The following is a 13949-nucleotide window of genomic DNA, read 5'->3' as shown; positions in this document are numbered from 1 at the left end:
CGCTTCCATATGAGAACAAGCGCAGATGCATAGTCGCTAGTCGACTTCTGAATAATTCCTATCTCTTCCATCTCGTTCAGAGTTGTCCTCAGTTTTTCATACTGACTTGGTGGTATACGTCTGTAGGGTAGACGGAACGGCTTATCATCAACAAGGTGGATACGATGTACAAACTCTTTGGCCTCTCCACAGTCCATCTTATGGCGAGAAAAGATTGACTCGAATTGTTCGATGATATGAAGGAGCTTGTCTTTACACTGCAGCGAAACCTCACATGACTTCAGGTCAATGTCTTGCAGTCCCAGAGCTTCCAATGTACGCATCATGTCCTCTTCTGACCTGGGTCGGACCTCTTTGCTCTGTACACTCTGCACGTTGCACTTGACCTCCTCTGCATTGGGCAGGTCTTCCGCTGCGATACAAGGAGACACATCTGCAATTTTCCTGTTTCTCCTCAGCACCACAACTCTGTCCGTGGGATTAAAGACTTTAACAGGCACCCATCCATCTCCCCAGAGTGGAGTAACAACTCGTGCGACAAGGCCTTGTCTGGGCCCAGCCTTTGATTGGGTTGGCTCAACGACCACTGTGCTGCCCGCAGACGTCCCGGCCAACTCAGGTAACTTGCCCCAAATAACGTACTCGGTCCGTGGATTCAGCGTCACGCAACTCTTGATTTTTACTGTCCCTACTTTGTCTGGAATGCAGTCACCTCTCCATCTCTCTGTGTTGGAAAGCATTGACAGGAATTGACTGTGGTTATCGGACAGACCGTTGTCAGGAGTGGAAACTAATCTCCAATAGCCATCAGTACTTTTCAATTGAGTCAAAATATATTTGATGGCATTGCTGCCAAGGATCATCTGTTCTGTCTGGCCTGGCACCACCATTACTGGTATTATCATTTGGCACCCGTAAACTGTGACGTGAATGTCGTACATATCTCTGGGAGAAACTTGGTGTCCACCGCAGCCTACAATGACATAATCCTCGGCCGTGTAACTCATCATATCAGGGAATTGCTGCAGGAGGGACTTAGCCGTGTCCTCACTTACTGTACAAGCCATCGACCCACTGTCCAACAGCGCTCTGAAAGTGGGGCCTTCTTGCACAAGTACAGGTGTGTAAAACAGTTCGTCAGTCTCCGCTATTCTCTGAAACCCCTGAAAGATCAGCTTCTTCGATGGAGGTATCTTGTTGCTATACAACTCATAAATTGATTTATTATCTTGCATGTCAGGCTTCACATTAGTGGTGGGAGGTATACTCAGTTGATCTGCACTGTTCTCCCCTAAGCGCAGATCAGTTAGTTTCCCTGAGGCAGCGGGACAACTTTCGTCACTGGACAATCACGTCGAGAATGCCCTGGGGCATGGCAGTGAAAGCAAAGGTTTTTGTCTCGGCAATGAGAGAGAGCACTGTGTTCGACCTCTTTGCAAATGATACATGGCTTGGCAGTGAAACCATTGATTCTGGCTCCAGGTCGCCTGGTTGGAGCTCCCCCTCTCTCTTGAAACTGGTTCGAGGTAACACGTATCAGAACTTTCTCCAACATACTAATAACGTCCGTTAGAGAGACATACTGTGGGCTCGAAGTCTGAGGTGGCTCGTGCACGAGGGTTGGACCATGGTTCAGCTCAGCTTTGTGTACTGCAATTTCCGCTCTATTCGCAGGTTGCTGTAGGGAATTTGCTTTGTAGCTCTTCTCAGCGTGGTATTCATTCAGCACCTCTAGTACCTCACATGCTGACCACTTTTCGATGGTTTTTGATCTGTAAGTGAGTGCCAGTTCCTTGCATGGGCAGTTCCTAATAAACATGCGAGTAACCTCTATTTCAGGGTTGTCAAATGTTTTGCCCTGCTCTCTCAAGCACTCAGAGGCAAGGTCAGCTGCTCTGTTTAGTCTCAGCCAGTAGTCATAGGGGTCTTCCTGGTCTTTGGGCAAAGTTGAATAAAAGTCAGCTAAAGGGACAGCAGAGTACTTGGTACAGCTAAAGTATTTCCTGAGAAGACTATAAATCATGTCAGGGCGGGTATAGACGTCTATATTACTGTTTCTAATGCTAAACCTAACTACATCTTTAGCTTTTCCTCTCAAATGTATAAGGATTTCCTCTGCTTGCTCTTCAAGTCTCACATCACTCCTTTTTATAAATGTCCTCATTAGATCTTCCCACTCATGTATTGTTATTGAGTCTGAGCCATCCCCAATAAATGACGGCGGTTCCTTAACCTTTCTCTGCGTAACCACCTGACTCAATCTGTTTGCTACATCTTGTGTGGCAGCAGCGTTAGGAGCTACTATATTACGTGACTGTATATTTGTGAATATGCTATCAGCCAATTTATGTCCTATCTCCTGAATAATATTTGTCATCTGATCAGCTACACCCTCAGAAACGTCACTTGTGCTCTGAGTAAACATGTTTCAAAGATGTAAATAAGTCAAAATCGCCTGCGTAACACGTCACTGTATAGCAGTTTTAAATACTGTGAGCTGATGGCTTCATGAAATGATGTGGCAGGTAGGACAGTCCTCGGTTCGGAGAGCTTGATAGAAGTCACGGGTCACGGCACCAATGTAACCGCGGTGTACGTGTCCCACCAAAGATCCACATTCACGCTGGACTGGATGATGAGGTTTTTATTATTACAGTTTCTGCAAATGGATGAGTCACAACATTAGCTTTTTCTGCTGGGAAATTTTAATTTTTGTATTCATTTGACATAGCATGAGCCTCAACATAATTAGCTGCCATCTTGTTGCCACGAGTACCTGAAAAAACCCAAAAGCTTTTCTTTTTTCTCTCTTTTCTGCATTTTTCCTTTTTTCTGTCTTTTTCTACTGTTCTTTCTTTTCCCTTTATTCTCCTTTTCTTTTTCTTTTTTTTCTTTTGGTTTTTCTTTCTCTTTATCTCCCTTTTCCTTCTTCCTTTCTTTTATCTTTCATTCTTTCATTTTCCCACAAATGGCTTGACAAGGAAAAATCTTGCTTTTTGGTCAGTTTGATTTGCCGTAGTTTGTATTCTTCCATGTGCTTTGTAGCACTCATTTTCAGTCCACTAAACCAAGGGTCTTCAGTCTTTTTAGGCGTCGAGCTACTTTTTGTAACTAATTGGCGCAAATGGCACCCACTTTGATATCAATATATAAAATAGCAACTTAGGTAGATGGCTTGCTAAATAGCTAAAAATGTAGCTTGATAGTTACCTATTAAGGTAAACGGGTAAAAAAAACTAAAAGGAAGCTAGGTAGCCGGCTAAAAGAGTAAACTGCCATCTAAATAGCCAGATAGAAAACTAAAAAAAAGCTAGATATCTAGTTGGAAAGGAGGCCAAAATGTATCTTAATAGCTTGCAAAAAATGTAAAACTCCCATTTGCCGGGCATTATCGCCATCTACTGTTAAGGAGTGTATTTGAACCTCAGTTATTTTTTTGTATCTGTATTATTTTGCCAAGGAAAACGCCTGCGACCCATTGAAATCAGGTCCGTGTCCCGATTTTGGGTCCCGACCTTCCAGCTGTGAACCACTGCCTTTGACTCTTTCCCAATTTTTTACTGGTTGTTTAGTTAAATTATTTCCGAGGTGGCTTAAATAATGTAATGGTATTTTGTGTCACCTCAGATGGGTTTTGCCTCCACTGTTGGTCATGAGATTATTTTTCATTTCTCTGGCACAAAATTAAATTAAATAGATGAAGTAATTGATGAATGATTGAATGGATGGAACTCATAAAATGGTTGCAGATATGTACTTGTTTGACTGTATTTATTCCTGTCATCATTTGATCATACTCTTTTCCAGAATGATCCCTCTGAATTGTGCCAAAGTGAAAGTCACATTTCCTGGTTGAACCAAAGAAAGGTGAAGTCTTTTTATAAAAATGTGTTTGCTACAGACCTGCGCTCAGGAGTGAACATGCTGCTACAGGTCTGATATAAAGTATTTGGTACCATGTGTAATTCCTGTCTGTCATCATTCAACCTTGCTTTGTAATCCATCATTTTATACCTTGTTTCCCGGTGATCTCCAAAATGTAAAAAATCCGAGTTATAGAAGTAAATGTAAAAAACACGTATGGATGAATGCACGTTGAAAATCAAAGAAACTATAATATATGCCCATACAACCTGACCAATTTTTGACTTTTTAAGTACAGCGAGAATGTGGACAAATAGAGTAGAGTAGAGTAGAGTAGAGTAGAGTAGAGTAGAGTAGAGTAGAGTAGAGTAGAGTAGAGTAGACTACTGTAGTCTTTGTTTTAATTGATAACAACGTAGTGGACATTGTTTTCAATGAGATTAGATGTGACACTCCACGATAAATAAGAAGACCATGTTTTGAAGATGGCAGTACGGCGGAGCAGTGGTTAGTGCGTGTGCGGCACAGTTCTAAGGTCTTGGGAACCTCCTGTGTGGGTTCAAATCCAGCTACCGGACTTCCTGTGCGGAGTTTGTATTTTCTCCCCTTGCTTGCCTGGGTTTCCTCCGGGCACTCCGGTTTCCTCCCACATTCCAAATACATGCATTTCAGGTGGATTGGCCGGTCCAAATCGTCCCTAGGTGTGAATGAACGAGCGAGTTGTCTGTCCCTGTGTGCCCGGTAATTGGCTGGCAACCAGTTCAGGGTGTCCCCTGCCCACTGCCCGATTATTGCTGGGATGGGCTCCAGCACCCCCGCGACCCTACTGAGGATAAGCGGTGCAGCTGATGAGATGTTTTAAAGATTTAAAAAATAACGATAAGAATGTCAGGATAAATTGACCCAAATATTACAAGGTAGTGCTTAGAGAATGGTTCTAAGTGCATTTTTCTTCTATGATATATTGCAATAACAATAGTGCATTGCAACAAAAGTATACAGAAAAGTAGTGCAATAACATGAAGCAGCAACAAAATTCGACAGAATTCTAATGCAACACTAACGATTAACAAAATGAAATGAAATGTTTTGGAATTGTTTACGTTTCCCAATCGTCAAAAGGCTTTTCTTTTTCTATTTTAATGATGTCATGTGTACACCAGGGAACAGGGTTGGGCAGGATGCGACCCAATGTCGTTGTGATGGGGTTCAAGGCAAACTGGCCCACTGACTCACCCCAGGCCGCCCACAGCTATGTAGGAATTTTGCAGTGAGTAGTATTTGATCGTGTAGAATACTTCAGACAATGAAAAGTGAGATAATTGGTCCACGAACTGAAATTTTTTTCTACTATTCTTTAGGGATGCATTTGACCTTCAATACGGTGTGTGCGTGTTAAGAACAAGAGAGAGACCGGATGTCACTGGTCTATATCAGTCACACGGTGAGAATCTCAACTCTATGTCATCAGTATTAATCTAACAGTACAAATAATATTGTTAAATCACAAAGGTGATCAATTAAGCTGCATTTATTTATCTATTTACTTACCGTATTTATGTATATATTTATTCAGTGAATCCAGGCTTCGATGGAGAGCGTGAAAGCATGAACACCATTTATACAGCTTCTGGACTTAACATGTTTTCAGGTAAGTACACTTTAAAAATTTGTGTGTACATTTGACATTGAAAATCACTTCCGTACGATAAAAAAAAGTATATATACTATTAAAAAAAGTTTTTATTAAGGTCCATCCATACATTCACACTGTCCTATGTCTGTGCTTTTAATGATACGGACTGTACATACATACAGGCTGTCTCAAAAAAATGTACTCACTTTTAGAATGATGAGAAAACCTTTATTTATGAACATAGAGTGAAGTGAAATAGCATCGAATACATGAGACAAATGTAATTGAAGAATATGTACGAAAATGTTCAAAGTGATGACCATTATTGTCCGGACAACGCTGATAACGCGCACCGAGGGATTCACAAACGTCGCGAAACATGTCATTAGGAATATCACGACATTGTCTCTCAATTTCCAATTTCAATGCATCAATTGTCCTTAGTTTGTTGCCATAAACGTGGTCTTTTAAGTATCCCCACAAAAAAAAGTCCATGGGTGTTAGGTCTGGGGGAAAAAAAGAGTGAGTACATTTTTTGAGACACCCTGTATATGCTGTAGCGCAGGTATTCCAAACACAATGGGCCAGATCCCGCCCGTTGGATGATTCACTCTGGCCCACCATAAATTTATGAATATTTCAAAAAATGAACTGAGTGTCTAGGTCTGGGGTGTCCAAACTTTCAGAAAGCGGGCCTGATTTGGTCATGAGAAAATGTGTGAGGGCAAACTATTCAGCCTGGCATTCTTTGAACAGTCTTTAATAAATTCACCTTCCGTGAAAGGTTTGCAGTCCTTGTCACAACCGTGCAGCTTTCCCTTGTAGCATTTTATGTGACTTAAAATCTCGTGAAAAAGCGCTATTGTGTCGTTAAAACAGCTTCCAGTTGCTTCACCTTTTTACAGCGTTAACACATTTGATGCCAAACATGACAATTGTTTTCCCAGTTGTTTGTGAATAAATGTTTTGTGTTTAGAAATGATCACAGGTCATTCATGATTGTAATATGCAGGGTAGATTACTAATCTAAGCTGAATGGTAAAGAATAATACAGAAAAACAAAGCTAAAAATTTGCAGTTGCGTAATTTTACTGATCTGGCCCACCTGAGAACAGAAAGTCTGTATCTGGCCCCAGAACCAAAATGAGTTTGACATCCCTAGTATAGCGTATTTATCTTATTTCTAAACAAAATGGATGAATAGCTGAAGGGCCAACTATAATTTCCTCAGATTCCAGAAGAGGGGGCATCACACCATCAATCCATCCATTATCTGCACTGCCTATCCTCAGTAGGGTCGTGGGGGTGGCTGCAGCCCATCCCAGCTGTCTACGGGCAGTGGGCAGGGGACACCCTGAACTGGTTACCAACCAGTCGCAGGGCACACAGGAACAGACAACTCACTTGCTCATTCACATGTAGGGACAATATGGACCGGCCAATTAACCTGACATGCATGTTTTTGGAAAGTGGGAGGAAACCGGAAAGCCCAGAGGAAACCCACGCAAGCACAGGGAGAACATGCAAACCCCACACTGGAGGGCTGGTAGCTGGATTTGAACACATGACCTCAGAACTGTGCCGCAGATCTGCAAACCACTCAGCTGCGGTGCACCGATTTACTAACAGCTTGAAGACAGGCTATGTAGAATTAAAAACAAAGATAATTTACATGAACAAGTGTATTTTATTTACAAAATAAATTATTGATCGATGGTTACATTTGCAATAGTGTACCCCGACAATATAAGCAATTTACGATGACTTTGTCGTCTTCTACCAATGATTGAAAAGACCGAGATTAGAGTCGAGATGGGCAAGACAATATCGGCCTACCTAAAAAAAAAAAAAAAAAAATATATCGTTAAAAAATAAATCTCTGTACAAAAATATGCCTTACACTTCTTTGAATTATCAAAAAAATACTATAAAATATGGAAGAAACAAATAAGTTGACAGGTATGGCACACACAATCATTTGGATGAACAAAATAACACACGTTTATACTTTGCAGCAAATGTTCCCATTGGGCCACAGGCTCAACCAAGAAGGCCTACACCTTTTCAAAAAAAACAAGGAAAGAAGACAATTGATGTATACTGGCTGTCTGATGATGGAGGTCTGATTGCACGCATGTGAAGATCTGCAATGTAAATGTAAACCCTTTCTTCTTAATGAAGTTCTTGTGTCGTTCATAGGTCTTACTCTGCTGCTCCCTTACCTCTTAACTCGCAGGAAACGCTGGGCCAAATGTCGAGTTCGAGTCTTTGTGGGAGGAGGCAATTCCAAAAATGATGAGTTACGAGAAGAGTAAGAACTTTTCTTGTAACAACCTTCATCTAACAATTAATAGATTCAACAAAGAGAGAGCTAAGCTACTCCCACCATAATTACGGGATCCATGTATTACACATGGAGCAAATAGGGTTGGCGAAACAATTTTAGTCGCTAGTCCTGATAGCATAGCCGTATCATTTCTTCTTTATTATGCAAACTTATGTCAAAAGACATGCTAACGAGGGCGCAGTGACAACAATCAAAGAAAGAACCAGTAAAGAGGCAGCAGGACCTTAAAAACTCCTCTCACTGACAACTAACCGACCCAACAGCAGCGTAATAAAAATAAAACACTTATTATAGAACAAATAACTTTGTTTTGGTTCCCATCAATCTCATGCACTTTGAGTTGATCGTGAAGCCACTAGCTTCACAAGAAATTACAGTTTTATATCTTTATGTTTGAAGTCTGAAATGTGGCAAAAGGTCACAAAGTTCAAGGGAGGCAAATAATTTCGCAAGCCACTGTTTCTTTTTTTTTCTTTTTTTTACTGAAATCAGAAATTTTCTTCTGCCATAAATGTTGTTTTCTGTAAGCTGCGAGTGGCGAGTCCATATAATGTGAAAATAGAGCCATTAGCCAATCACACACTTTCCACACAAATTGATCAACTATCATTAATTAGTTGCATGCATTGGAGTATTTAAAAAAGGTTCCCTGTCATTAATTTCTACAAAACCGAGTTGCAGCAAAAGGACATTGTGGGTTAGATTGTATTTAAGCAACTGTTGACAACCACTAGACTATACTTGCTTACAGAATCATGTTCAGCAAGTTGAACCGAAATTTTTCACCCACTATAACTTTAATTGCATTTTTAAAACGTTTTGGTTTTAGCCAAAAACTCAAAACTTTGGGTGGTGCATGTACAATTTCAAGGTGTGTGCACAGTGTAATCAGAGTTTGAGATAAACGCATTGAGCTTGGAGAATCTGATATCGCCATTTCTCCACAAATAGAAACTTTTGTATGATTCAAAATATTAAAATATTAGGATAACAGGTAAGTTACTTATGTTACGTGTCAATACATGATTGGTGAAAGAGCTTTTACTTTTATGAAGAATGCAAACACACTCATGGCCATTGCTCTGTTTAATGGGTTGAATGTAAAAGGATATTTTTGTGATCACAACAATTTGACTGGTTTTTAAATGGCACTTAATTTATATAGACTATAGAGCTATGCAGCTAACAGAGCCATTTAACCACTGTGCATCCAAGTACTCACCGGCTGATGTTGAGTTTACGATGCTGGTAATTGCTGGTGACCAATCCTAACTAAATCGTGATTTATCCCAACACACAGCAACCCAATTGAGAGAAAATGTTTAGCCAAAAATAGATGGATGGATATAAAATTAAAATAATTTCCGGACCAGAACGAACATATTCTCTATTTTCAGGATGATGATATTAATCAAGAAGTTTCGTCTGGGATTCAATGATGTCCAAGTGCTTCCTGACCTATTTCAAAAACCTCAGCCTGGAAAGTAAGCTTAGCAGTTTATTTGCCTCCTCAGAAATGATAATTTTACTATGTTGTGTTCCATGTGCAGTTCATGTAAACACTGCATTTGGATCAACATTGCATTTGTGGAATGCAGAATGTGGAAACAAGTCAAGTCATTTTTTTTATTTGTATAGCCCTTAATCACAAAGAGTCTCAAAGGGCTGCACAGGTTATTGCACAGACTGTTATTTCAGATTATATTTACACCATCCCCTGATCTGGAACCAACATGAGGGCAAGGAAAAACTCAAAAACCTCAACACGAAGAAGAGGACCGCACATGTGGTATCCCCCTTTCAGGATTACCAGACAGCAAAGGAGGTTGCAATCACAAATAATACAGAGACATTGTCCACAAAAAGTATAGGTTATTCATATGCTATAGCGTAGAAGTGTGTTTTAAGCTTAGATTTAAACATTTCCACTTAGGTTGCAGATCGGATCTCAGGGGGAAGAGCATTCCACACTACCGGTGCCCGGATGGAGAACGCTCTCGAACTTCTTGCAGAAAACACTTTGTTTTCATAATGTGTCTTTTAACTGCAATTCCTTTATCTCATTGTTTGTAACAGCGTTCATTTGTTTGAGAAAATGATGAGTTCCTTCAAACGGGACACAAACCAGAAAAGCGAACCCGATTCTTGCTCATCAAGAATCCAGGAGGAGCCCTGGTGGATCACTGACCAGGATCTGGAGAGGAACAGAGTCAAGGTGCAGCTGAAAAACACCCAAATTGATACAATGCTCAGATTTATTTTCCCAAAGTTGATGAAATATACTCTACTAAACGTGTACATATTTGTGTGACAATCAGTCCTTCCGTCAAATCCGCCTAAATGAGATTCTGCAGGAAAAGTCTCAGGAGGCCGCACTGATAGTCATGTGAGTTTTCGCATTTATGCATTCTACATTACTTTTCAATATAACTGAAAATAATCTAGCTTTAATGCATCCAGCACCATGCCAGTGGGGAGAAGAGGACTGTGTCCCAGTATCCTGTACCTTTCTTGGCTGGAATTTCTGACAGTTGATTTAAAACCCCCAGTCCTACTGGTCAGGGGGAACCAGGAAAACGTCCTCACCTTGTACTGCCAGTGAACTTTGTCTGTGCATGTAACCGGAATAATGATTTATAATTTTTAACAAACTTAATTCATTCAACCCTAATCTCTTTAGACGTTCAAAATAATTTATCACTCTAAATTGATTCACAGACATTTCTATTTTTTTCCTTTGTTCATTAAATCCAAGGTTTACAATTAATTCAAAATCAAAAGCTTTGATAAACGGAACAGAAGGGGAAAAAAAGATGATGAGAAAAAGCCAGAGCTTATCTTGGTCCCGTTTCCTTGACACTCTAAACACTTTTTACATTAATCAAATCGTGTCACCAAATTATTATAACAATGTATTATATGTAGTCATGTGAAAAGCATCCTTCTCGTGTGACATACAGAAGTCGAATTAAAAAAAATGGAATGACTAAAAATCACAATCACTTATAGTATATATTAATCACTGTGACCAATAATTTACTAGACTTTTTCAACATATCATGATTTCTGATTAGTAACTCTATCAGTAATGAGTTATTTCAACTCAAATTGTTTTTAACACTCTTTTAAATACTACTTAACAATGTTCTAACTGTGGTTTTTTTCACAAACACTGAAGAGAGGATGTCAAACTCAGTTGGGCTCTGGGGCAGGATTCAGACTTTCGTTTTTTAGGTAGGCCGGATCAGTAAAAGAATGTCAATTCAAAATGTTTAGCTTTGTTTTTCACTGTTATGATTTATTGTTCAGTCTACATTAGTAGCCTACACTTCATGTCATAATCACGAATGATAAAAACAATCCGGGGGGAAGTTTTTCACGTTTGTCATTGAATGTGTTAAATGGTTTATATTAACAGTTAAATGACTGCAGTTTTACACATGAACACACTCACCATGCGACACAAACTCAACACTTCCCTATAGCGGGCGGAAAGAGCATTTGGTGTGCATGTATTAAAATCGTAACTTTTGTTGAAAATTACCTAGAGACTCACTTCTTTTTTTGACATACTCACAAAATTAATGGCGGGTCGTATTGAATCATCTAACTGTCCGGATACACCATATATTTGACATGCCTGCACTCGGAGGAGTCCTCGTACTATGAGTGGTATTTGAATTATCATTATTGCTAAAACATCTCTCTCTTTATCAATAAAACTGATTAAACGAACACTACTGGGTCCTGTCTCAGTTTCTGGCTTGTGACATCCAGACAAGCATTTTAGTTTACGCCTGCTATATTTTAAAGCGAGAGTGAGTATATCGCGCCGATGATTGCATTAGGTTTCAGGTTGGTTTTTTTTTAAATTGAACATTGCATCATCCACCCTTTTATTTTCTGAGCCACTAGGGTCGCGGGGTTGCTGGAGCCCGCCCCAGCCAACTTTGGGCAGTGGGCACGGAACACCTTAAACTGGTTTCCAGCCGGTCGCAGAGACATACAACCATCCACACTCGCTCATTCACACCTAGGGACAATTGGGACCTACCAATCAACCTGACCTGCAAGTTTTTGGAATGTGACATTAAACCGAAGTGCCGAGAGGAAACCCATTCAAGCAAGTGAAGAACATGCAAACTCCACACAGGGAGGCTGCTGTAGCTGGAATCGAACCCTGGACACCGTGGGGCTGCACACTAACCACCCAGCCACGATGCCGCCCAACATTGCATCATTCCAAACAGAATCGCCATGAAACAGCCAAAAAACTATCCATTTAGCTAGCAAGTTTAAGGGAACGGGAAGTGCTGTAGAAATACACAGAAAAAGATTTACTATATTCTAGTTGTTTTTGTTATTCATAATGTCACAGAACGGACCAGGAGGCAGGGAGTGTGAACTCATTTTGCCTGTACGATCTGTCACTTTAATTTAGAAAATAAAAGTTGTCCAACACGCAGGGACTAAAGACAAAACAAAACAGGTTATAGGCAATCAAATATTCAAACTAGGTAATACTCACAAACGAGGCTTAAAGGCAATCAAAATCACAAACTAGGCATTTACTCAGAACAAACGGGCATGAACAGGTCTTTCCTTAAGTTAAGCAATGGTCTGGCAACGGGCAGTCCCAAAAGGAGCGCTTAAGTATCCCACACGCAATCAAGTCAATCTGTCTCAGCCGGTGTCAAGGGGCGGGACCACCTGGGTGCCATGACGACCGTGCAGGACATGACAGAACCCCCCCTTCAAGGGAGAGCTCCTGAGGTACTAAAAGGAAATAAATACCTCGCCCCCGAGAATGGGTCGACGCTCCCGATGAAGGCAACCCCACTCCCTCTTCCGAAAACGCAGGAACGGGAAGAGGCAGGAGCGGTCGTAGTCGGGCTGGCCGCCGGCGGAGTCTGGCTGGCCGCCGGCGGAGTCGGGCTGGCCGCCGGCGGAGTCGGGCTGGCGATCGGCGGAGTCGGGCTGGCGATCGGCGGAGTCGGGCTGGCGATCGGCGGAGTTGGCCTGGCGAGCAGGGGAGTCGGACTGGCGAGTAAGGGGGTCGGACAGGCGAGAAGGGGGGTCGGACAGGCGAGCAGGGGGGTCAGACAGGTGAGCAGGGGGGTCAGACAGGCGAGCAGGGGGGTCAGACAGGCAAGCAAGGGGGTCAGACAGGCAAGCCGGAATGAAAGGTCGGCCTACATGCGCGGCGTTGAGGCCGACAGGCGCGGCGTTGAGGCGCCTCGGACAGCTCATACAGATAACGCGACAGACGCTCAGCCCGCTGAGCGAATTGCTCCATCTGGCGTCCGATGCGTTGTCAAGTCAATCTGTCTCAGCCGGTGTCAAGGGGCGGGACCAGCTGGGTGCCATGACAACTGTGCAGGACATGACACATAATTAGTCCAAACGTTATATATTCTCTGGGCAGGGTAGCGGTAAAAGCGGAGATGATAGGCCAGGTTTGGTTTGATTGTGAATAGCACAATGATCAGTTAATGGTGAAGCAGATATCTCTGCGATGATATTTTTAGACAGCATTATAATGGTAACTAGACAATGATCGATAATGATTAAAATCACGTTTTAAATTTGAAGATAACATCTGCTCATTTGGTGACATTGCTATAGAAAAACAGATGTTTGCTACTTCCGGTTTCGAACACAGACTTGTTTGTTTGTTGTTTAATTTTATGGAGACACATTGTGTTTTGCGCATGGTCAAAATATACCACTTTTTAACGTCAAAAGGTTAGCATATATGTGATTAATGTAAAAAGTGTTCATTATGTAAATGTTTTGAAGGCTTTTGCCCAAATGATGCAACACGAGGATGCATTTTCGTGATAACCAAGCACACCTGAAGTCTTACTCTTGCTATTATGTCTTCTACAATACTTTCCAGGAAGTGTCATTTGGCGGCATTTTCAGTAAACCATAGGTTGCAAAAAATATACAAGAGTCTATAAATCCATTTTGAAAGGTAAACGATTATAGAAGACGATAAAAAAATATTTAAGTTAAAAAGAAACTGGACTCGCAATAAAAATAGACGATCTTTTCTACGTTTTTTTTTCCCCTCAAATACGATGTACGCATGCGCAGAAC

The 13949-nt window shown here is 41.2% G+C and overlaps 1 protein-coding gene across 1 annotated transcript in view; it reads left to right on the top strand.

Moving 5' to 3' along the window:
• slc12a3 (solute carrier family 12 member 3) overlaps positions 1-10449 on the top strand; it is a 35876-nt gene extending 25427 nt beyond the window's left edge. Inside the window, 11 exon segments of the mRNA XM_088339209.1 lie at positions 3808-3933; positions 5028-5134; positions 5226-5308; positions 5441-5481; positions 6434-6470; positions 7516-7620; positions 7700-7811; positions 9245-9331; positions 9924-10062; positions 10166-10233; positions 10308-10449. Coding sequence (XP_088195335.1) covers positions 3808-3933; positions 5028-5134; positions 5226-5308; positions 5441-5481; positions 6434-6470; positions 7516-7620; positions 7700-7811; positions 9245-9331; positions 9924-10062; positions 10166-10233; positions 10308-10449 — 1047 coding nt within the window.
• Positions 10450-13949: the final 3500 nt, after the last annotated feature.

Source organism: Urocampus carinirostris, chromosome 7, assembly GCF_059441175.1.
Source record: "Urocampus carinirostris isolate Australia breed hairy pipefish chromosome 7, RoL_Ucar_1.0, whole genome shotgun sequence".
In the NCBI taxonomy this organism is placed as follows: Eukaryota; Metazoa; Chordata; class Actinopteri; order Syngnathiformes; family Syngnathidae; genus Urocampus; species Urocampus carinirostris.
The sequence above is the reverse complement of the archived record's forward strand: the minus strand, read 5'-3'. Positions and strand labels throughout refer to the sequence as shown.